At 48.4% G+C, this 22,808-nt stretch overlaps 2 protein-coding genes across 9 annotated transcripts; one reads left to right on the top strand and one right to left on the bottom strand.

Moving 5' to 3' along the window:
• The first annotated feature begins 306 nt into the window (after window positions 1-306).
• On the top strand, window positions 307-6,617 carry HDHD3 (haloacid dehalogenase like hydrolase domain containing 3). Of its 7 annotated transcripts, none has more exons than XM_079112646.1 (3): window positions 3,278-3,324; window positions 3,850-3,947; window positions 5,254-6,617. In XM_079112646.1, the coding sequence occupies exon 3, from the start codon at window positions 5,411-5,413 to the stop codon at window positions 6,164-6,166; it is 756 nt and encodes a 251-aa protein (XP_078968772.1). In that variant the 5' UTR covers window positions 3,278-3,324; window positions 3,850-3,947; window positions 5,254-5,410; the 3' UTR covers window positions 6,167-6,617. The 7 variants fall into 7 exon arrangements, with proteins under 7 accessions (XP_078968775.1, XP_078968774.1, XP_078968769.1 ...); XM_079112645.1 differs by lacking the exon at window positions 3,278-3,324 and adding an exon at window positions 3,334-3,529 and having other exon boundaries at window positions 3,850-4,211; XM_079112649.1 differs by lacking the exons at window positions 3,278-3,324; window positions 3,850-3,947 and adding an exon at window positions 307-2,562.
• A 2,206-nt stretch (window positions 6,618-8,823) lies between these two features.
• Window positions 8,824-22,152, bottom strand: BSPRY (B-box and SPRY domain containing). 2 transcript variants are annotated; one of them, XM_079112617.1, is made up of 6 exons: window positions 21,903-22,152; window positions 18,759-18,857; window positions 15,486-15,716; window positions 13,871-13,893; window positions 11,416-11,540; window positions 8,824-10,204 (listed from the first exon to the last, which is right to left on the bottom strand). In XM_079112617.1, the coding sequence occupies exons 1-6, from the start codon at window positions 22,101-22,103 to the stop codon at window positions 9,678-9,680; spliced, it is 1,206 nt and encodes a 401-aa protein (XP_078968743.1). In that variant the 5' UTR covers window positions 22,104-22,152; the 3' UTR covers window positions 8,824-9,677. The 2 variants fall into 2 exon arrangements, with proteins under 2 accessions (XP_078968743.1, XP_078968742.1); XM_079112616.1 differs by having other exon boundaries at window positions 13,871-13,896; window positions 21,903-22,151.
• Window positions 22,153-22,808: the final 656 nt, after the last annotated feature.

The following is a 22,808-nucleotide window of genomic DNA, read 5'->3' as shown; positions in this document are numbered from 1 at the left end:
AACATGGATGAATCTACTATTAGTCAGCTGTGACAAAATACCTGAAAGGATCAACTTAAAAAGAGAAAAGATTTATTTCCACAGTTTCCGAGGTTTCAGTCCATGATCATTTGACCCAGTTGCTTTTGGACTATTGATGAGGCAGTAGTACATCATGGCGGAAGTGCATGGCAACCAGAGAGGGGTAGGGATCCCAATATCCACTTCATGGGCATGCCTTCAGTGACCTCCACTAGGCCTCACCTCCTAAGATTTCTACCACCTCATAACAGCACCACAGGCTGGTGACCAGGCCTTTAACACATGAAACTTTGGGGGGACCTGGATCTCAACTATAACACCAACAAAATTTTAAGCAAAAGGAAGAAGATGAAAAATAATACATGCTGTGTTGTTCCCTTGTATAAGGTTCAAAAACAGTTAAAAAGATGCAATTAGAAGTCAGAATTGTGACCACATCTGGGGGTGGCTGCAAGCAGATGGGCTCTAGAATTCTAGAAATATTTTGCTTGCTCCAGGTGCTGGTAGCTCACTTTGTGAAAATTCAAGGACATGCACAACTCTTAGCATTTTTCTCTGTTTATTTGTTTGCAGCACTGGGGATTGAACACAGGGGTACTCTACCACATCTTTAGCTACATCCTCAGATCTTTTATTTTTTGATACTATTGCCTAGGCTGACCTCAAACTTACTATGGTTTGGATGTGAGGTGTCCCCAAAAAGCTCATGTGTGAGACAATGCAGGAATGTTCAGAGGTGAAATGATTGGGTTGTGAGTCTTAACCCAGTTGGTGAGTTAATCCCCTGATAGTGGGGTGTGGCTGGAGGAGGCAGGAATCAGGGTGTGGCTTTGGGGTATATATTTGTATCTGGAGAGTGACAGATTCTCTCTGCTTCCTGATGATGTAAGCGGCTTCCCTCTGCCACACTCTGGCCATGATGTTCTGCCTTCCCTCAAGCCCTGAGGAATGGAACCAGTCTTCTATGGACTAAGTCCTATGAAACTGTGAGCCCTATAATAAACTTTTCCTCCCCTAAAATTATTCTAGTTGGGTCCCTTTAGTCACAGAAGCATAAAAAGCTGACTAAAACACTTGTGATCCTCCAACCTCAGCTTTCCAGGTAGCTGGGATTACAGGCAGGCACCACTAAACCAGCTCTCTATGGGTATCTTAATTTAAAAATTAAATAATAAATGAGGGCTGAGGGTGTAATTTAATGGCAGTGTGCTTTTCCTGTATGCACAAAGCCCTGACTTCTATCCCTAGCACTGAAAAAAAAAGTGAAAAATTAAAAGTAAACAGAGACATGTACCTACTTGGCTCAACCTGGATTTATATAGTGCTTTCAATAGGAGACACTCAAGGAAAAAGCTCACACACACACACACACACACACAAAACCCTTAGTTTTCCAAAGAGAAATAGGCTAGCATTCAGTATATAGTATAACATGACAGGTGTCCCCAGAAGCAATCATGAGACCAAAATCCACACGAGATAGTCAAGGGATGAAACCGTCAGAGGGTTCCTGTCATCTAATTGAAGCAGAAAAATATCCATTAAATATATCCAGTTTTGAACTTGCAAATCAAAACAAAGTTTGTTCCAGTGTATGAAGGACCTGTCACTGGCTTTCCCCTGCAAATTCCTCTTTGTCTGCTGAAAAAGTTACCCAGAGAAAATGTACAGCAGGTCCTAGAAGACAAACTGTTAAGTCGGGGCCATGACTGCAGGAGGCGTATTCACCTTTCTGAAGGTGTGCAATGCAATGGCCCTGGGTTGCAATAGTATGTGACTTTGGGGCGCTCAATTTTCTCATCTGAAAAAAATTATCTTTACTTCCCATAGAACTTTTCCAGCTGATCTCATTCAATCCTGATGTAGACATTACTGTGCACTATTTACGTATGGAGGAACCTCACATGGGCAAAGTTAATAATCTTGGAAATCAACTTAAAAGCTAGCCTGGACAGTAATTGGAAATTATTTTGTCCAAACCCCCCATTTTGCATACTGGGAGACTAAGGCCCAGAGAGGAAAAGAATTGAACATAGGGTTCAGAAAGGGTCAGATAGCAGAGTTGGGATCAGAATTTAAGGACTTGCTTAGGTTTTAGGTGACCTTGAACAGCTGGCGACCTCACACATTCCTTGATTCTCTGAAAGCAGGTGTACCTCTGACTTCCTAGTCACCCTTCCCAGCCCCATCTGGGAATCATATTTGTGACACGAAACCTGTTTTGCAGGTAAGTCCCTAGAATCGTTCTCTCTCCTGGACCCCAGCTCTATGACTTTACACCCAGTGAAGGTGAGTTGGTTCTGAACAAGCAAACAAACCAGCCTTGAGATACAGGAAGTTCCCTTAAAGAGGGGCGGAGGGAAGAAAAAAAAAATGTGGTGTGGAGTGGGGAGCCCTTCTTTCCTCCCCACCCCTGAGCCTCCACCGCACATAGTACTCTTTCACCTCGTCCTATGGATTTACTTGATTTTTTTCTCCCTCCCATGATCCAGGAAGGCCAGAAGCATCTTGTTTCCCGCGGCATCCTCGGTAAGGAATCCGGTATGGCTCAGAGCAGGCATGTTTACTAAGCAGTTGGTGAATGAATGAAGTTAGGGAAGCAGTTCTAGCTTTTTACTTTGATCACATAGGTATTTGTAAAGTTTTTTGAGATGAGCAAGCACTACTTTTGCAAAAACACTACTTTTTTTTTTTAAGAATTTTTTAAAGCAGCTGTTACTGCAGAGGACTCTACCCACCCTCAGCAAGTTGTCTTGGGTGCTACCAGTCTCCAACCCAAAGATTCCCATCTAGTACTGATGGGCAGTCTTAGGCAGAGGGGCAGCGCCTTGCCGAAATCCGTACAGCACTCGATAAACCAGGCTGGGTCCCAAATCCCCCTACTCCGAAATCAGCACGGGCACCTCCTAAGGTGCCCCACCCAAGGAAGGCAGAGGATCGTGGGATGGGGGATGAGGTGAGGGCCAGCGAGGGTGCGCAGAGACAGCGAAAGGGTGCACGGAGACTGTGGGACGCGGGTGGAGGCGGAAGAGCGCTAGATGAGGAGCCAAGGAGGTGCAGTGAGGCGACGAAGTGGCGGAGAAGAGTGTAAAGTGACGGAAGGGGCCGCGGGGCGGTAGAGGGGCGCAGCGAGGCCACGTGACGCGCAAAGCGCCACTCAGGTTGACCCAGCCGCGTTAGGAGGGCGGGGCGGGGCGAAGCGAAGGGGCGGAGCGGGAACTGGGTGTCCGCGGAGCGGCTGCGGGTCTTCTCCGAGCCAGTTGGGGCTGTGGCGGCCTTCTGGCCACCTTTCCTGCAAGCCAGGTAGGTGCTGGACCCCCGAATAGGCGCCGAACCGAGGGAGCGCACTGAAATCGGGAAGAGGACTAGGGATCCAGGCCCAGCCGCGGGCCCTGGGACCCTCGTGCCCCGGGTCACGCAGCACTCGGCATAACTACCGGGTAGATTTTGCGTTAATTCCCCGCCACCTGGACGTTGCTCCACCGATCCCCAGAGGAGGGGAAGAAGGGTGAGCCATTCCGGCCTGCCACCCAGAGCCCCCAACCCCAGCTCCCAAAAATGGAAAACTGTATGTCGGGAGCCGGCGCCCTTCGTTCTGGTCTTAACTGAGCCAGTGGCGCCTTGTGTGATTCAGGACAAGTTCCCGCCAGGCACTGGGCCTCCATCTGCCCGCCTGCAAAATGAGAGGCTCTTTGAGTGGGTCTCCCTAAGTTCCAGGCAGACAAACCCATTTCCTTGTCACACTTCCTCTAAGATTAATCCCCAGATTCACCAGAGTGCCCCTCCTTCACCGACAGCCTGACAACTTTGTGGACTCTGGCCCCTTAGGTTCAACTGAATAGCCTCGTCTGGAATCAGCTGTCTAGGAAAGAAGCTTCTTGCAACCTGTGTTCACCAGCCTGACAAATGCGTTTCCTCTGCATCGAGTCAGTAATTCTTTTGTGGTTCCAACCCAGGCAGGTGTTACTGTTTCCAGGAAGGATGAAGAAGCCAGGCTCAGGAAGGGTTAAAGATAGGAACAGACTGCTCTGTCCTTGTGTCCTGTGATATACAAGTTCACCAGAAGAGGTGTTTTTAAAGATTCAAATGTGTCTAAGCATCCTGCAAAGGAAGAGGGCACTCACAAAAGAGTCTGGAAGTTTGGTTTCTAGTCCTGGCAGTGTTTATTGGCTCACCATGACTTTAGGCAGGTAACTGTCTCTGACTCAGTCTCTCTACTCAGCAGCCAGGATATTGGTCAGATGGTCTGAAAGGTCCCTTCTGTCTTTGAACATTAGTAGTAACACTAATAGTGATCATAATTGTTTCCTTACCTTAATCTGCAAGGCCTTGCCTAAGGTGAACAGTCTTCCCAAGTACCAACTCTTTGCCTTTGCACGTGTTATTTTTTACTACCAGGAACACTTAACTACCTCCCCTTCCTGCATATTCACTCTTCAGATCTTTACCAAAATGTCACTTGCTTAGAATGTTCCCTGACTTCAAAGACTAGATTTCTCTTCCCGTATCTGGACTGTCCCCCTCCCCTTGCAACCTCCAAACCTGTTCTGTTGATACAGCAAGGCAGGCTGGGCTTTTAACCTTGCCACACTGACCAGCTCCAGGTCTCTGAGCTCATGCATTATACCTGTGTTCCTTTTCTACCATAAGTCCCTCTGACCTCCACCCATATTCCCTGAGGGCCCAGCTATGCTTAATTAAGTGCTTGTGTATTTCTTTGTCTAATGTCTGTGTCCCCTATTTTTTTTTTCCAGTAGTGGGAGTGGAACGCAGGTCCTTGCACATGGTGGGTAGCAAGCACTCTACTACTGAGGCACATCCCCAGCCTTTTTTTTTTTTTTTTTTAAGACAGTACTAAGTTGCCCAGGCTGGCCTCAAATTTGTGATCCTCCTGCCTCAGCCTCCCACCTAGCTGGCATTACAAGCACACATTTCAAGTACACCTGTACTATATCCCCTATTCTTTAATGCCTATAAATGCCACAAAGATTGGAAACCTGTCCTGTTCCCCAGCATCTAGCTCAAAAATGTGCCCCAAAATTTTGTTTGGAATGAACAAATGCTCTCATTTAGCCCAAAATCTTGTGAGGCTGACGTCATCGCGTTCCTCTTACACGAGACAGGGATTCGGAATGACTTTCCTATGGTTGCACATTGGCAGCACTAATTTGGAGCCAATCTCTCTAACGGCAGGGCCTCGACTTCCACCTCACTTGCTATTTTTCATTCTAGGATCTTGGGCAGTGAAGACGTGTCTGAAGTACCTCAGGTCAAGCAGAAAATCTGACCCACCAGGCCTGTAAAGAAAAGAGTTAGGTTATAGAGGGTAGTCTTGTCCAGCTTCTTATCTTCCTGGACTGTGGGATCCACGGTGAACTTGGCCTCCTCCATGGCACACCGGCTGCAGCTACGGCTCCTGACATGGGATGTGAAGGACACACTGCTCAGGCTTCGCCGTCCTGTAGGGGAGGAGTATGCCACCAAGGCCCAGGCCCATGGGCTGAAGGTGGAGGCCGCAACCCTAGGACAAGCCTTCAGGCAGGTGTACAGGGCTCAGAACCACAGGTTCCCTAACTACGGCCTGAGCCATGGCCTCACCTCCCGCCAGTGGTGGCTGGATGTGATCTTACAGACCTTCCACCTGGCAGGTGTCCAGGATGCCCAAGCTGTGGCCCCCATCGCTGACCAGCTGTATGAAGACTTCAGGCGCCCCTGCACCTGGCAGGTGTTGGAGGGGGCTGAGACCACCTTGAGAGGGTGCCGCAAGCGGGGTCTGAAGCTGGCAGCAGTCTCCAACTTTGACCGCCGCCTAGAGGATATCCTGGTGGGTCTTGGCCTGCGGGAACACTTTGACTTTGTGTTGACTTCTGAGGCTGCCGGCTGGCCCAAGCCAGACCCCCGCATTTTCCATGAGGCCTTGCGGCTTGCTCATATGGAACCAACAGTAGCAGCCCACATTGGGGACAATTACCTCTGTGATTACCAAGGGGCTCAGGCTGTAGGCATGCACAGCTTTCTGGTGGTTGGCCCAGAGCCACTGGACCTTGCCATCAGGGCTTCTGTACCTGAAGAACATATTCTTCCATCACTGTCCCATCTCCTGCCTGCCCTTGACCGCCTGGAGGGCTCAACCCCTGCGCTGTGAGTCTGGCGAGGGAAGTATCTGAGCTTAAACAAACACTGGAGACCGGGAGCCCCTTCTTACTTCCCAGATCTGGACTGTGCTCTTCCCCTGCAGCCTCCAAACCTGTTCGGATGATACAGAAATAAGGGCTGGGCTTTTAGCCTTGCCACACTGACCAGCTCCAGGTCTGTGAGCTCACTCGTTCATACCTGTGTTCTATTTCTACCTGAGTCCTCCTCACCTCCATCCATATTCCTTGAGGGCCCAACTAGTTTCAAAACCAAGCACTTTCTAGCACTGGGGGTGTGGCTCAGTGCTAAAGTGCTTGCCTAGAATGTATGAGCCATGGTGCCATCCCTAGCACCACCAAAAACAAAAACAGCAACAAAAATATGGGCATTTTCAAACTTTGTATTAGCAGCAAGATTCTGTTGTCATTGGAGATCTGAAACCCCATTATAAAATAATAATTTGAAGCAGAATTCCTTTTATTATTCAGCCTTTAAGATCCACCCCCTCACCAAGCCTGAGGTTAGATAGAGATTAGTTTGAAACTCAGGATGCTAAGCCATGCTATAGGGACAATGAATAGTCTGAACAGGAAATTTGACACAAGAAACACCATAATTGGTCACAGGAAGTTAGACTGATGGCTTATGCCTGCCTGACCTATGTGAGGTACTCTGCTAGGTTCTTTATCTGCATTATGACCCTCGGAGCTCCCTTGCAGGCATAAGTGGTGTGACCCCCTTTTACAAATCAAAAAAATGGAGATTTGGGGGTTAGGTAACATGGCTGCAGTCGGCATGCAAGGGAACCAGGGTTCCAATTTAGGCACATCTGATTCCAAAGCCCATTGGCTTGACCACCAGGTTTCAAGTGGACAGGGACCTTTGTCACATGAAACAGCACAGTAGAGATCCTGGGAGAATAGGAAAGGTATCCTGAGTAATGTCATTCTTTTTTTTTTTTGGGTGCTGGGGATCGAACCCAGGGCCTTGTGCTTACAAGGCAAGCACTCTACCGATTGAGCTATCTCCCCAGCCCCCTGAGTAATGTCATTCTTAAAGGGCACCCCAGTCACAGGAGCCAGCATGGGGGTCGGAGACCACAGGGTACAAGGACTGGAGCTCAGGGATGGGGGTTAAAACAGCTGGAGGTTAAAGGAGTAGGCTGGGGTTTAAATTCCGTGTCTTCCTGCCTCACTCGTGCACTAGTCTCCCCATCTCTCTGCTTTGCCCAAGGCCAGGTACAAGTTTTAATTATAGGTTAAAAGCACAGGCAGGCACAAATGTGTGGGTGCCAGTGCCAACAGATTAGGTGGGCTCTGGAAAGGGCCTGAAGTTGGTGGTGAAGTTGAGGGTGGCATTTGAATGGGTAGAAGGATGAGGGACATTCCTACAACATGCTCATGACCTGTGAACTGAAGGCTGCTGTGGGGGGTGGGGGAGAGCATGGCACTGGGGTCTTCAGGTGCCAAAGAGAAGAGGTTGATTTTGACCCAGATTTCTGGGCAGGGGCTGTGCCCAGGCAAAGGTGGGAAAGATTCCTTCAAACTTGATCAAACCACTTGTGTCTGTCTCCCTTGGACCTAGCACCAAGGCCAGGCAGTTCAATAGTAATTCCCAAGTGTCAGGCGATGAAGATACAGGTCATGAACTATAGTGTCAGAGCTGCAAGGACCTTGGAGATCATCTCCACCAAGAATTGCCAACCAGCGGCCTATGTATTTAATCAGCCCAATTTCTTTAAGTAAATTGTTAAGCAAATCTAACAAGAGATTCCACAAAAAGGGCAGGGGTGTGGCTGAGTGGTAGAGCACTTGCCTAGCATGCATGAGGCCCTGGGTTCCATTCCAGCACTGCAATGAAAAATAAAAACATCCTTTTTTCCATATCAAGATAGGGACTTTTCAGCTTTTCTCTAAAGATCTCTGCCCCCATCCATTCTGGGACCACATTACTGCATGGCCAGAAATAGCTGAGGCGGAGGAGTTGTTGAATCTTGGATGATTTTATTCATTGTCCACTGACCTCAGCCAGTCTTATTTTGTGACCTCTCCTGATTAAGTAGAGATTTTCAAACTGCTCTGTGGCTCCCAAAGAAAGTGGGAAGGACTCTGGTTCACTTCCTCTCTGGACCCAGAGCCCTCATTTGTAGGTAGTATTTTGTTTTATGTTTGCAGTGCTGGGGATGGAACCCAAATGGGCCCCTCACACGCTAGACAAGAGCTCTTGCCACTGAGCTCCGGCACCAGCCCTGGTAAAGCTTGTTTTTGGCACTGGGGATTGAACAGGGGTGCTCTACTCCTGCACTACATCCCCGGCCCTTTTTCCTTTTTATTTTGAGACAGGGTCTCACTAAGTTGCTTAGGGCCTTGCTAAGTTGCTGAGGCTGGCCTTGAACTTGTGACTGAACTTGCCTCAGCCTTGAGTTGCTGAGATTATAGACAGGTGCCACCATGCCCAGAGTAAAGATGCTTTTTAAGAGTGTTCCTGGATAAAAGTTTGATGACCACTATTCTTGGATCAGTTCATGAAGGAAAACACTAAGGGCTTCCCCTTAATCCCAGTAAATGTCTCCCAGGTCTTTCTGCTAGGCTGAGCTGGGTGTGAGGGTTAAGACAGCCAGCATAGGATTAGCCAGTTACCAACAAAGAACATCTGAGAAGTCTTCAAGTCTTTTAAAACCTTTAATCATGTCCATGCTCCCTAAGGTCAGTCCTCAGTCCTCTTGGCTCTTTCTGACTTGAAACTCATCCCAGGTCTTCACTTTTAAGTCACAGGGGCACTCATCAGTTACAGCAAGAGAAACATTTATCCCCATTATCATGGGTGGGCACAAGCTGGCACTCAGGCTCCAGGTCTGGGGCAGATGCCCTGGCTGTGCTGCCATAGGTTTCTGGAGATGGGATCCCTCAGGGCAGGACCTGGGCACTCCCAGGTCAGATTCTTCTTTCCAGGAGCAGCCTCCCAGGGATTCTAAATCCCTTTCAGGTTGTCCTTGTGTACTACAAAAATATTTTCTCATTGTGCCATGTCATGAAAAAGATTGAGAAGTACTGAACTAAGAGGATAAGTCTTCAGCCATAGGCTTCTCTGCAGAGAATCCCTTCCACACGTGAGAAGCTGGGGGACAGAGGGCTGAAGTGCTTCTCCAGAAACTACATCTGCCTAGTCACCTGTCCATCTGTCCATCCATCTACTCACTCACCATATAATTATTGCTTCCTCACTATGCACCAGATACCATGCTGGTTGCCAGAGATAAAGTGGTGAACGAGACACCACATGGGGCAGATGTGTAGTAGACTTGGGAGACACAGTACAGGAGTGGCAGATTCTCCAGATGCCCAGGATTTAAAGGATGTGTCCAGATCTGAAACATATCTACTGCTCCTAAAGCTGCCCACTGGGCATGGACCGGTCTCCTTACAAACCCCAACATCTTCTGGGGAAAGGACATCCAGTAGGTACATGGCCTGGCCTGAGTAGGTGGTGGGGAGGTAGAGGTGGCCTCCCTGTGCCAAAGGTCAGTGGATGATGGAAATGGTCTGGTGGGCCACAGCGAAGACTGGGAAGAGGGGCCGAGGGAAGGATGCGCGGTGAGAGTAGAGCACGGTGCCGGAGGCCGGCTCGAAGAACAGCAGCTCCTGCGCCTGCAGGTCCAGCAGCACGCCCAGCTGCGCGGGGCACTGCAGCAGCCCCAGGGGCTCGTGCTGCCCGTTGTGCGAGAAACGGAACTCCTGATCATAGCGGGAGAAGACCCAGGAGTAAGCGTTGTGGCCCAGGCGGCAGTCACTTCCCGAACCCTTGCGGGGCAGCTGGCTTGAGGCCACGCCCACTTTATAGGCACAACTGTTCTGAACATTCACCATCCAGGCGTGAAGCCCCTCCTGGAAGGAGGCGGCAGCCAGGGCATTGGGCCAGTGGTCAAAGCGTTCTGGGCCATCTGCAAAAGCCTTGGATTTCTTGGCACTGAAAGTCAGGGTCCTTCGATCCTCTGACAACTGCAGGGAGGGGCTGACAGTCTTCTCCTCAATGCGGACTTCCTCCATGCCTGCCAGAAACAATTTTGAGTCATCCAGGCCCCTCCTGCAAAGCTCCAACCTGATCCCATAAGATAGCACAGGCTTCCTCGTCACTCACTGGCACTGAGACTCAGCCATTTTCTCTCTCTGAGCCTCAGTGCCCTTATCTGTAGAACAGCTATCAAAAGAGCATCGCACCGTAGTCATGAAAATGAAATGAAAAAAATACATGTAAAGTACCTAACATGTAAGTACTCAATCAATTGTACCCGTGATAACAGTAGTTATTATCAGTCCAAGATCTTCAACTGTAAACTCTGACAGAAATTACGCAGAGAGTGGGAGGCAGGGTCCAATAAAGACTCAGCATTTTGTTCCCGCATCTAGCACTGGTCATACTGATTGCTAGCGGGTCATGTCTGTGTCCTCCAGACATGCCTTACCCTGGAGACAGAGCCCCTGAAGCTAGGAAGTATGAGACATGCAGTTTCCAAAAGTTAACAGGCTGCTGAAAAATCAGGCACCATCTAATACCAGAACCTAGATCAGAAAAACTATGGTTTACATCAAAAATATAAGGATAATATGCAGGGGGGCAGGGTTAAAATAGAAAAAACAGTCAATCTACCAACCTAACCAATCCATGAATTGTGCAAAGACTACCACTGGGAGTAGAAAGCTTCTATCCATCCTGGGGGAAGTGTGCTTTAAGAACCCCCAAGCTAAGTGGGAATCCCTGGAGGTAGAAGGCAGGGTCACGTTCACCTGTGTGGCCCCAGCATGCAGCACAGAGTCAGGTCCACAGCCAGCCTGAGTCTCTGTAAAGTGCATGGATGAGGCAAAGCCAGGCAGCATCATCCCTGGTCCAGATGCCCTCCAGGTTGCCATCAGTTACATTTTCTTAAAGAGAAAGCTGAGGTTTCCAACAAATCAATGAGCTGCCCTAGAAGGGCAGAAGGTAAGGAGAATGTGCTTCACAGGAACAAAATCAATCCTAGACCCAACCCTAGACGCACAGCAGATTGGTCTAGAAATGAGAAGACCCTGGCCCAGCTGCTCGGCCTTGTCCAGAGCTGCAGCCCCACTGAGCAGCCAACTTCAGGCACCTCAGGTTGCCTAAGCTATCGTCCCAGAAGCATGGTACCCAGTGTGACCCAGCAGCAAACCCCAGACAGACAGACAGACAGACAGACAGAAGCCCAGTTTCTCCTGAAGACATCAGGCTCTTGCAGCTCCTAACCTGAGAGAGACCCAAGAACCGCTGTCGCCCAGAGCTGGGTCAGTAGTGGGCTCCAAGTGCACTTCTCGTTAAAGTTTAATTTTTCTGATTCCTGGGGATCCAAAATGCCCTCTGCTTCCTCGGTCCTTATGCAGGGAAAATAAAAAAAGAGAGAGAGAGAGAGACAGAGATTTAGGAAGCTCCTAGAAATGTATCTGGATCATTATGGGGTGAGTGGAGGAGGACAGAAGTAAAAGCCTCCTACTACCACAGTGACATCAAGATTGGCAGCCAGCTGGGGATGGTGGTACATGCCTGTAATCCCAGCAACTCAGGAGGCTAAGGCTGGAGGATCACAGGTTCAAAGCTAGCTTCAGCAACCTAGTGAGACCCTGTCTCTAAATAAAGAAATAAAAAGAGCTGGGGATGTGGCTCAGTGGTTAAGTGCCCCTGGGTTCAATCCCTGGTATTAAAAAAAAAAAAAGGGAAGGAAAGATGGTCATTTCCTCTACGCCTCCCAGGAGCCTGACTTCCAGCAAAGCACACACACGGTTCATGGGGAGACGCGCACACGATGGGAGCATTGGAAACTGGAGGTGGTGTGCTCCATGGGGATGAGATTCATGAGTGTCCTTCAATAAATTGGTAGCAGAGCTGAGACTAGGATCTGGGCTACTGGAACCCCTGTGTGGTATTTCCATGTCAACATCATATCCAGAAAGAATCTCTCCTTGAAAATCCACTACAGCAGTAATGTTCCCCTTGGCTTGGTCAGAAGGTGTAGCCCCTTCTCTGCCTGTAAAATGCAAACACCCCTGAAGGGTCACACAAGAAGGGCCACTGGTTATTGAGAGGTAATTTGAGAACATAAGGTGCTATGCAGGGAGAATTGCCATTTATTCAGGTGCTGGGCTCTGGGCTTATTGTTTTCTACACAGAATTACACTTAAACTTTGATACAATCTGGGAAGTTATAGTCAGCCCACTTGATAGGAGAAAGGCATTCAGCTAGAAAGTGGAGATGGATTCAAGTCCTGTCTCCAGGCAGAAATAGAACAACACAGGAATGGAAAAACCCTGTGGCATTAGGTTAGAATTGGAAGTTCTGATACAAACTCCTGCATTAAAAAAGTTACTTAGCTAGGTGTGGTGGCACATGCCTATAATCTCAGTGGCTCAGGAGGCTGAAGCAGGAGGATCACAAGTTCAAAGCCAGCCTCAGCAACTTAATGAGGTTCAAAGCAACTTAGCAACACCCTGTCTCAAAATAAACTACTAAAAAAGGGCTGGGGACGTGGCTCAGCAGTTAAATGCCCCTGGTTCAATCCCTGGTGCCAAAAAAAAAAAAAAAAGTTAAACACACACACACCTAGTTCTGACTACTGTTCAATGAGAAGACCTGGAAGCAATGACCTATCAATAGCACTGACTATACTTCATCTCCAGATATTGGCTTCCAAATATTACTCCCTACTTAAAGAAACCAAGCCCCCAGAAAAATAACTGACTCCAGGGCCTAGGCAGGAAAAGAACAAAGTTGAGCTTGGGATAGCTTCCTGTGCCAGAGCAAGAAAGTGCTCAAAGAATGAGAGGAATTATTTTAAAAAGGCACGGGACCCAGCTTGAAGGGGCTCCAGTTGGCCAATTCTGGGATATCTTGAACATCAACATTAATAATGGCACTAAAAGGACCATAATGCGTTGAATAAAATAAGAATCCATGAGTCTGTATTGACAATAAGTAAATGAACGAACAAGTAAATAACTCGGACAGGAATTATCAATAGATGCTAAAACTATCCATAAAACCCTTGGACAGGATGACCACATTTTGCAACAGGATAATGTTTTAAGAAGCCCATGATCTATGGTTTGGGAGGCTGAGGTAGGAAGATCACAAGTTCAAAGTCAGCCTCAGCAATTTTGCAAGGCCCTAAGCAATGCAGTGAGACCTGTCTCTAAATAAAACGTAAAAAAGGGCTGGGAATGTGGCTCAGTGGTTAAGGTCCCTGGGTTCGATTCCCTGTACCCCCCCCCAAAAAAAAAGCCCATAGTGGGCTGAGGGTGAGGCATAGCACTTGCCTAACATGGAAGAAGTCCTGGGTTCAATCCCAGCACTGCACAAAAAAAGTTTTTAAAAGCTCAAGGTGAGGCCTGGGGATGTAGTTCAGTGACAGAGCACTTGCCTAGCATATAGGGCCCCGTTCAATCCCCAATACTACAAAAAAAACCAAAACCAAAGCAAACAAGCAAACAAAAAGAAGCCATGGCGAGGCTCCAGTCAGTAAGTACCTGTTTCAGTGCTCTTCCATGTGGGTCTAAGCAGCTGTCTAGGCCAGGGGCAGGAAGACCCTGACCATCAAGCCTTCCAGGGACATCACTCAGTCACATGCCTGGGGCTTTCTCCAAGGAGCAGAGACTGGGGAGAAGCCTAGGGGTCTGTGACTACCCAAGCAAATCATGGGGCCATACTCACCTCTCGAAAATCTCCTGCTCCTTCTGCTGCAAAAAAAGAAAACAATGTCAGGCTGGGCACCAGAAACCCAGCAGGAGTCAAAACTTGAACATATTTAACTGTAGAGAGGATTCCAAGTAGACACAGACTCTAGAACAAAAGTTCCTGCTCCTTCCCTTAAGGCAGAACCAAGTTGTGGGGGTTGCTCTCCTCACACGCCCCCATGACAAATGCACAGGATGAATCACTCTACTGCTCCTCCCCCGCAGTGTCCTGGGTTTCCCTCAACTCCATTTCAGGACTGTCACCCATTTGCCAACATCCCCCACGAAGACTCAGCTCCTGGATGGCTGGGACTCTCTGGATCTCCTATTGTGACTGCCCCAGTGTTTGGGACAGAATGTGCTCTGTGTATGAACACTGGGTGACTTGGTGAAAGCACAAAGCAGGGCAGTCATGGAAACTGCCCTACTTGAAAATGCAGTCGGAGGGCCCAGTTGTTCCACATTCTCCTTCCTCTGCTTGGCCTTGTCCTCTGATGTCACACTGTCCCTTCAAAAGTAGAGGCATCTGTACATCTATACAATACTCTGAACAATTATATACCAAACATCAATCGTGATGATTCCTGGCAGGATTAGAGATGAGCTGTTTTCACACTGGAGCCCTTGTCAGCTCCCTCCAGTGCAGCGTGCCCTCTGCACACTCCTGAACTCTCCCCGCCTTCCCACTAACATGGCTAGTCATCACTCCTACAGGAAGCCTCCCCTGACTCTCTGTGGGGTCCCTAGCTCTGAGTGATCATATATCCTTCGACGTCTCGGTTTACATATTCATCTCCTTCATAAGGCTGGGAGCAGGTGGTAGCTCTATCCCGTAACTCTGCCCCAAAGGGGCATGCTTAGCTTGGAACAGGCAATCAGTAAGTATGTGCGTACTATGGAAAGAATATCACTATTAGGTACCCAAACCCTTTTAGAATTTGATTTTTCTGGCCTCATGTTAAAGAAGAAAATATTCACTGGTAATTATTAAAGTACAGTATGGAAGACCTTATTGCAGAACATGGAGAATAGGTATAGGAACCCTGGTGGCTGGGAGGAGATTGGACTCAACTCTGAATTCAACATGGGCAGGTGGGAGTTCACAGTCCAGGAACATCTTGGAAGTCAATGAATAGAGATATTTCTTCTTACCAAGCATTACTTCCTAAGGCTGTTCCAACTAGTTCCTAATAGTTTTTATCTTCTTACCAAAAAGAAATATCAGGGATAAGTTGGCTAAGTCAACTTAATAGGACTCTTGCTGAAGACAAGCCAGGATGATCAGACATCGCCTGAAGATGGTGGAGGATAAGGAGCCCAATCTGGTATTGAGAATGATCAGAAATTAAGAATGAGGGGGTTTTGGCTAAACTGACTTAGCAGGCTTCTTTGCTAAAAACTAGATTTTACAAAGAAGTACACAGATGGGCCTAGGAAAACATTCAGAAGTCAGACTAAAATTTAGCCAAGCAAGTAATCTTTGTCACTCAGTCCTGCTTCAAATCCTCATTGCCACCCACCTCCTACCAATATATACATTTTCAGTGTTTTCAAACTTTGGGGCATCTGACCTTCACTCTTGCCTGACTTACAATCAACTGGAGGTCATCCAGGTGGGTAAGCATGTCCACCAGGCTGTTGCGGATGGTGTCAAGCTTCTGCAGAGCCTCAGCCCAGTGTACCCGCTGGGTGAGGATGCTCTGGTGGGCCCGCTCCTCTTCGCCATGCACCTGTTCCAGTAACCGCTGCTCCTCACTCTCGCACAGACTCCTCACCAGACTCAAACGCTGGATAACCAGTTCCCTTGCTGAACTGGCCATGCTCTGACAAGGAATAAAATGAGGACTCAGGTCCTGGCAAAGTCTCAGTCTGGATTAGGAGCATCTAGGTTCAGAAGGAAGGAGTGTTGAGATGGCTAGCAATGTCCACAATGGACATACCAAAGGGAATAATAGTGTTTAAGCTATTTACTTCACAGCCCAGCCTTAAACTTCCAAAATGTAGTTCGGGGGAAGAAATGTGAGATCCAGATGATAGGCTGTACCTCATGATCACAGAATGAAGGAACTGGGCAGGATGTGGAGATCAATTAGAACCACCTGCTTATTATTGTCACGGTTGGGAATGGCAAGGCCAAGGGACCAAGGTCAGAGAATTCAAGAAAGTGCAGGGCAAAAGGGCCCAAAAAATCATCCCTAGGATCATACAACAGTGGCCCAGTTGAATTTCACTCTGTATAAGGACAAAAAGCATTACTTCCTAAGGCTGTTCCAACTAGTTCCTAATAGTTTTTATCTGCCACAGAGGGAGCCTAAAAGAAACTCCTAGCCCAAGAAATTAATGAGTGTCCTCTCTTAACTCCTGGCAGTGTCTGGCATACAACAGGTACCCAAATATTGACTGGATGATTGAATGGGAAATTTTTCCTGACAATCAGGAATCGCTCGGTAGCATGCACGTGGCTAGTGGGTGGTAGAGGGGGACCAGGAGCCAATTCTCTTGACTCTTGGGCCAACTCTATTCCCCAACACCAGATGCCACCTGGTAACCAATCCTCCCCAAAGGCATCCGTTGCACAAAGCACCTGCACTTGTACTCTTGCCAGAAAACAAAGCAGAACTGCGTTAGTGTCAGAGAGCCAGGGACACCCAGCCACTTTCCTGTGTCCTATCTCTGAAGGCCTGCTTCATACGGTGCAGGAAATGGTCATCCCTGTTTGACAGAGGCTCCACGACTTGCTTAGTGGGGAGAAAAGAGTGGCTAAGTGAACCTGTTTGGGTATGAACTGTCTCCCACCTGGACTCTCTCTTAATTGGTCTCTCTGCTTTTACTCTTGCTGCCTATAGTCATTTCTCAGCATAGCAGCCAGGGTATTCTTTTTTAATCTTAAATCACAGCATCTTACTCTGCTCAAAAACTTCCTATGGTTTCCCATTATACCCACAATGAAAGGCAAAGCTCCTGCACAGCCAGTGAGGATACAGTCCAGCTCTCCTCTCTGCTGCCCTTCTGATACCATCTCCTACTGCCTTCCCACCTGTCCACTTTCTATCAGCCTCCCAGGTCTCCTTGTGGCCCCTCTAGCATGCCACATACACTCCCACCGAGGGCTTTGGCACTTGCCCTTTCTTCAGCACTCTTCCCTCAGAGGTGTGGTCTGTTCCCCCACCTCCTAGGTTTTTATGCAAATATTAACCTTCTTAATGAGGTCATTTATGATCCCGGCACATGCAATTGCAATCCCTGTCCTCAACACATCCTGTTCCCCTTCCTATTTTACATTTACCTTTATCAGGTATCACCTTCTGACACGTTGTTTTTATTTATTATTGTTCCTTTTCCACAACAAGAATGTAGGCTTCACCGGGCATGGTGGTGCACACCTGCAATCCCAGCAGCTTGGGAGGCTGAGGCAGGAGGATCGTGAGCTCAAAGCCAGCCTTGGCAACTTAGCAAGGCCCTAAAAAACTCAGCAAGACCCTGTCTCTAGTGAAAGACAAAAAGGAGTTAGGGATGTGACTCAGTGGTTAAGTGAACCTGGGTTCAATTTCTGGTACTCCAAAAAAAAAAAAAAGAATGTAGGCTTCATGAAAACAGGAACTTTTATATGGTTTGTTCACTATGGAATGCCTAGCACATAGGACAACAGTGTCTGGCACGTAGTTGGTACTCACAAAGGATTTGTTAAATAAAATGATGAAATGTTGGAAGTTTCCCCCTTAAAGTCAGGATCTGCTATGGTAGCTTTCAATCAACACTGAAGTAAGATCATAGCCAGTGCAATAAGACAAGAAAATAAAAAGGATCGGGGAGCAGCAGGTGAGGGGATTAAGATATAGAGATCATCATGCAAACTGAAGCAAAGATGAACAGAGTAGCTGCCTAGCAACTTTTTGGTTCCTGCTTCTAGTTTCCTTTAAGCTTGAGGGATCCATATATCCTGCCAGGAAATTCCCTATTTTGCTTATGCTAGTTCAACTGGGTTTTGTTTCATGTAATTAAAAAAACCTTGATTAGGGCAGTGCCAAGTCTGCTCCAGGTACTATGAGGGAGGGTATGTAAAGAAACAAAATCATAACCCCTACCCTGAAAGGCATACTTGACAGTGAAGACACAGCAGTGGCAATAAGTCCACTGAGAAAAAGATCAACAGTTATTGTGGGAAAAGAAGCACTGTTCTGGGTCTCTGAATGTCCAGGTCATAGAAATGACTCTCTCAGAAGTGTGGCCTTGGATAAATCAGTTAACCTCCATTTGACCCATATCCCCATCTATAAACAGGATATTATTGTCACCTGTTGCATAAGATTATCATAAGGAATAGTTCCCGTAAAAGTCCCTAAGTAATTTTATAAGTCTGGGAATGGGTACAAAATAATTAGATGGTGAAAGAATGCTACTCTTGCCAGGCAAGGTGGCACATGCCTGGAATCCCAGCTACTTGAGAGGCTGAGACAGGAGAATCACAAGTTCAAGGACAGGCTTGACAACTGAGCAAGACCCTATCTCAGAGTAAAAAGTTAAAAAGGGCTGGGGATGTAACTAAGAGCACTGCTTGATTAAAAAAAAAAGAAAGAAAGAAAAAAGAATGCTATCCTTCTGGATCCTCTACCCCAAGACACCCAAGAAAATAATTTTCTGGCAGTCTTTGTACCCAATGTGGTACTAGGAATGAGTTCACTCTGTTCAGATGGCAAAATCAAGTCTCAGAAAAAGGGGAAGTCTTCCTTCCTGGACATCCTACCAGCTTTGCTAGTACCACAAATGAGTCTGTGAGGTTGGGAAGGGATCCTAGACTTGTCCAAGTTCCTAAGGTCAGGGTCTTATCCTGGGAAGGGCGCACAGAGAGAAAGGGGAAGCATTACCACTGCTCTCTGGTTCTTCCCTGGCAGGACCTCAGCCACGTACTTGGAGATGCCAGCACTCTGTAACTGCAGCCTCTCACACTGGTCCACAATCTTGTTCTGCAACACAAACAACCCTCTTAGAGTCTTTAGCCACACATATGAGCCATTCACTCATTCTGACGATTTTCTCCTTGCACCCTACCTCAGCCACCCACTCCCATGGTCATATCCTCGACCTTGTTATCAAAAATCATACTGTCTCCAAAATCTTCATGTGAAGGATGCCTCATCCTATTCTTCTGCCTCTAGGATGCCATGTCCTATTCTTCTGGCTCTAGAATCCAAGCTCAGTTGGGTCACCAAGACAACAGTCTCACCAAGTTTTGCTACCCATCATCCCTTTTGTAGCCTTCACTTCCTTCTTCATCCCCACACCCCATCACCTGTTGTTACAGTCACCTCCTCCCCTACACTCTCAATCTTCCTTCATACCCAGCTGACTCTCCACACCTGCTCCTGAGTAGAACATGGCTCCTCAAACCACTCCTCCCAGGTTGTCTCCATTCATGAAACAGCACCATCAGTTATCAGTCTATGACCCAGACCTTACAAACCCAGGAGTTTCTCCTCAACCCACGTCTAAACCATCAGTGAGTCTAATCAGCCCTATCCAAAGTCTGTCTTCTGACTACTGTGGTCACCTGCACTCCTGTTATTCTACCCAGAGGACCATCATCTCTCACAAGAACCCTGTTAGAGCCTCCAAGCAAGATTCTGGTCTCAACCTCTACCCTCCCCATCAGCCACCTTTTTTTAAGGAAGACAGATAAGGCCATACCCTGCTCAAAACCCTTCAGTGGCTTTCCAATATATTCCTGATGAGACCAATCTTTTTACCTTAGCCAACAAGGGCCTACTTGACATAATTCTGCCTACGTTTCAATGTCATCTACCACTCTCCTCAATGGCCTTCTTTATGTTCCTTAAAGACACCAAACTTGTCCTGACCTCAGTGCCTTTGCACCTTCCTTCTTTCTTCAGAAGCAGTCTCCATGTATGTGTCTTCTCCTTCACTCCATCCAGATGTCACTTCTTTGGAGAGGCCTTCCCTGACACTCGCCCTCCCCCAATCTTTTCTTTGCTTTATTTTTCTCCCTTGTACTTGTAACTCTCTGATTATATACCATGTGCTTACTTTTACTGTTTATGTTCCCCCCACTGAAATATAAACACCATAACTTTGACCTGTTCTCTGTGTCCTACTCTCTAGAAGGGAATTCCTACACAAAAGGGCCCTAAATAAATATTTGTTGAAGGAATGAACACCCACTGCCTTGACCTCAAGAGGGCCAGCAATTCACAGCTCCCAAATCTACAAGCATCAACTATGGGGACAGGGAAGAGTTTTAGAAATAAGGCAAATGAGGCCCACAGAGAAGTGATCCACTCTAAGCGACATGGTGAGGCCCTGCTTTTCCACTCCATCTCTCTAGAAAGCAGCTGGAGCCCTCCCAAGCAGCAGTCCCTCCACGATTTCCCCTAAGAGTTTTGCCCTACTCCATCTACTTTTCAGCAACTCAGTTATCTCCTCCAGGAAGTCCTTGTAAATCATTCTTTTCACAAGTAGAAATTAGCCTGGCAAATCACAGGTCCAAATGCAAAGTCTTAGAACTGAACTGACTCAAAGGAAGCTGTGATCAGCACGCATCACAGGACTAGAAGAACTGAGATCAGCTTTTGAAAAGCAACATGGCAGGACTCCAAAAGGTAAGAGAGCAGTTGAACTGGGTGCTGTTTTTGTCCAGTTCAGTAACAGTCTTGCCCGGGTATGAAATTTCTTTGCTGGAGAGAGAGGGGATAGTGTGCTAAAGACACTGTTTGTTCTTAACTGGAAGGGACGAGGGCAAGGCCCACCTCCTCTCAGGCAAAACCTGTGAATATGAGAGGTGGGGGGAGGAGGATCAGGTAAGGGGCCCTGAGGCAGAGTATACACCAAAATAAGTACCAGGTCTGCCACCCTGCCCCAGCCTTCACCCCTCTCACCACTCAGATGTGCCCCAAAACTACTTTTTAAGGTTTTCATGAAATTCTCAATCTCATTAGCATCACTTCCTTTCTCTGGCCACTGAACCAAAGAGTGGCTTTCTCTTGCCTAGTCAGTGAATGCCCCCACTTCAGCCCCTGACAATTAGGAACCTTGGGGGAGTTACTGCCTGGCTCAAGGCCTCAGTTTCCTCATCTGTAGAATGTGAGCAGCACTGCCACTTCAAAGACTCTGTCTGGATGGAATGAGATGACAGGTGGATCAGTGCTTTGGAATTTGAGAGGTTCCTATTCCTTATGCAAGTTTATTTTCATCATCACTATTGTTGACATGTAAGACCAATCAGGAGCTTTGGGGTGTCACTGAATAACTGAACCCCTGTTGGTCCCAGCACCTTGTAAGGCATGTTTACTACAGTTCAGACTAAGTAGGTGAAGTCCCCAGTGAGAGCACTCAAGTGACAGCAGGGCTGAACTCCAGGGTGGGGTTGGGAGAATCAAATTGCAAGGAAATCCCCAGGGGCCACAGCTAGGGTAGAAGAAGGGAGGAGGCACCATGGTGACTTGACTCTCCAATCTCAGCAGCTCAAGGGAGGGGTGGTGACAGGTGACCAGCCTGCGACCAGGCTGAAAGTGGAGCTGAAAAGAAACCTCAGGTGAAAGGGAATCTCCTGGTATATTCCCAGCCCCCTCCACTTATGTAGGAGAAACCAGCTTGAAGTATGACTGTACTTGTCAAAGCCAATCCTGGAAGGGGAAAAGTGCACCTCACCAGGAAACCTGAACGGTAGGGGTGTGGGTCTGAGTCCAGGGATGAGGAGGGCCACGGTTTTATCAAAGGTCTGCTATAATAAACACATGCTACTATTATTATTATTATCGCCCCCAACTACAGATGAAGACTCTAAGGCTCAGGGAATTCTGTGACTCACAGGGAGCACGAAAGAGGGTGGGATTCGAACTCGGATCAACCTGACTCCACAAGCCACACCTTTAACCGCCTCGCTCTACAGGCCAAGCCCGAGGAGCCCGATCCAGGCTGCCTGGTCCCTGCCTGTCTGGCCTGGCGCGCCGCCTCGGTCCGGAGTCCCCCGCCTTCCGGGGCCCACGCCCGCTCACCCGCAGCTCCTCGGCGCGCTCCTCCGCCCGGCAGATGCGGTGCCCCTGGCAGCGGCCGCCCACCCCCGCGCAGGCGGCGCACACGGGGCGCCGCTCGGAGCCGCAGAACCAGCTGAGATCCTGGCCGTGCTCGGGGCAGAGCGGGCCGGGCTCGGACCCCAGCCCGAGCCCCAGTCCCGGCCCGGCGCCCTCCGCAGACATGGCCGAGCGCCGCGCGCCGCGCGCTCCACCTGTCGCAGGTGCTGCTGGGCGGGGCCCCCCAAGCCCCGCCCCTGCCCCGCCCCGGAGCGCCGCGCGCCCGGCTCCGCCTCCTTCCGCCCGGGTCCCACCCGCGTGGCTGGCGCTCTGATTGCCCAGTGGAGTCCTGTTGTACGCGTGCTTTTAAAACATAACAAAACACCGAACGGCACCGTGACCGTAGGAATATTTATTGCGCACTTACTAAGGGCCAGGCTTTTGCTAAGCGCTTTGCAAGCATTCTTATCCTGTAATCCTCGCAACAGCCCTGTTTGAGAGGCAGTTTACACAAGTCGTTTAAAACTAGGCTGTTGTCACGCGGCAGGCTCAAAGCGCTCTTAGCGGTTCGGCGGCCTCACCAGTAAGATGCGGGGAGAGGACCCGCCTCATAGACTCAGGCTGAGGAGTAAATGAATTAAAACTCAAAACAGGGCTAGGTGCGGTGGCGTGCACCTCTAATCCCGGCTACTCCAGAGGCTGCGGCAGGAGGTTTGCCAAATCCGAAGCCAGCCTCAACAATTTAACAAGACTATCTCAAAATTAAAAGATCTGGAGATGTGGCTCACGGGTAAAGAACCCTGGGCTCGATCCCCAGTACCGGGAGCGGGGGGAGGGGATTACTATGATGAATACTTTTTAAATTGCATATTGAAGCCCAGTGACACGCAT

Source organism: Sciurus vulgaris (genome assembly GCF_902686455.1).
Source record: "Sciurus vulgaris genome assembly, chromosome: 15".
NCBI classification, from domain to species: Eukaryota; Metazoa; Chordata; class Mammalia; order Rodentia; family Sciuridae; genus Sciurus; species Sciurus vulgaris.
This window is presented reverse-complemented; position numbering and strand designations above follow the sequence as displayed.

Excerpts from the sequence above, each read along its gene's own strand:
- HDHD3 (XM_079112649.1), top strand. The coding sequence starts at position 5,411 with ATGGCACACCGGCTGCAGCTACGGCTCCTGACATGGGATGTGAAGGAC.
- BSPRY (XM_079112616.1), bottom strand. The coding sequence starts at position 22,103 with ATGTCTGCGGAGGGCGCCGGGCCGGGACTGGGGCTCGGGCTGGGGTCC. Across the intron at positions 15,717-18,758 it reads GGAAGAACCAGAGAGCAGTG|AGCATGGCCAGTTCAGCAAG; the intron begins GTAATGCTTCCC and ends ATTCCTTGTCAG. Across the intron at positions 11,541-13,870 it reads GAGCAGGAGATTTTCGAGAG|GACCGAGGAAGCAGAGGGCA; the intron begins GTGAGTATGGCC and ends TCCCTGCATAAG.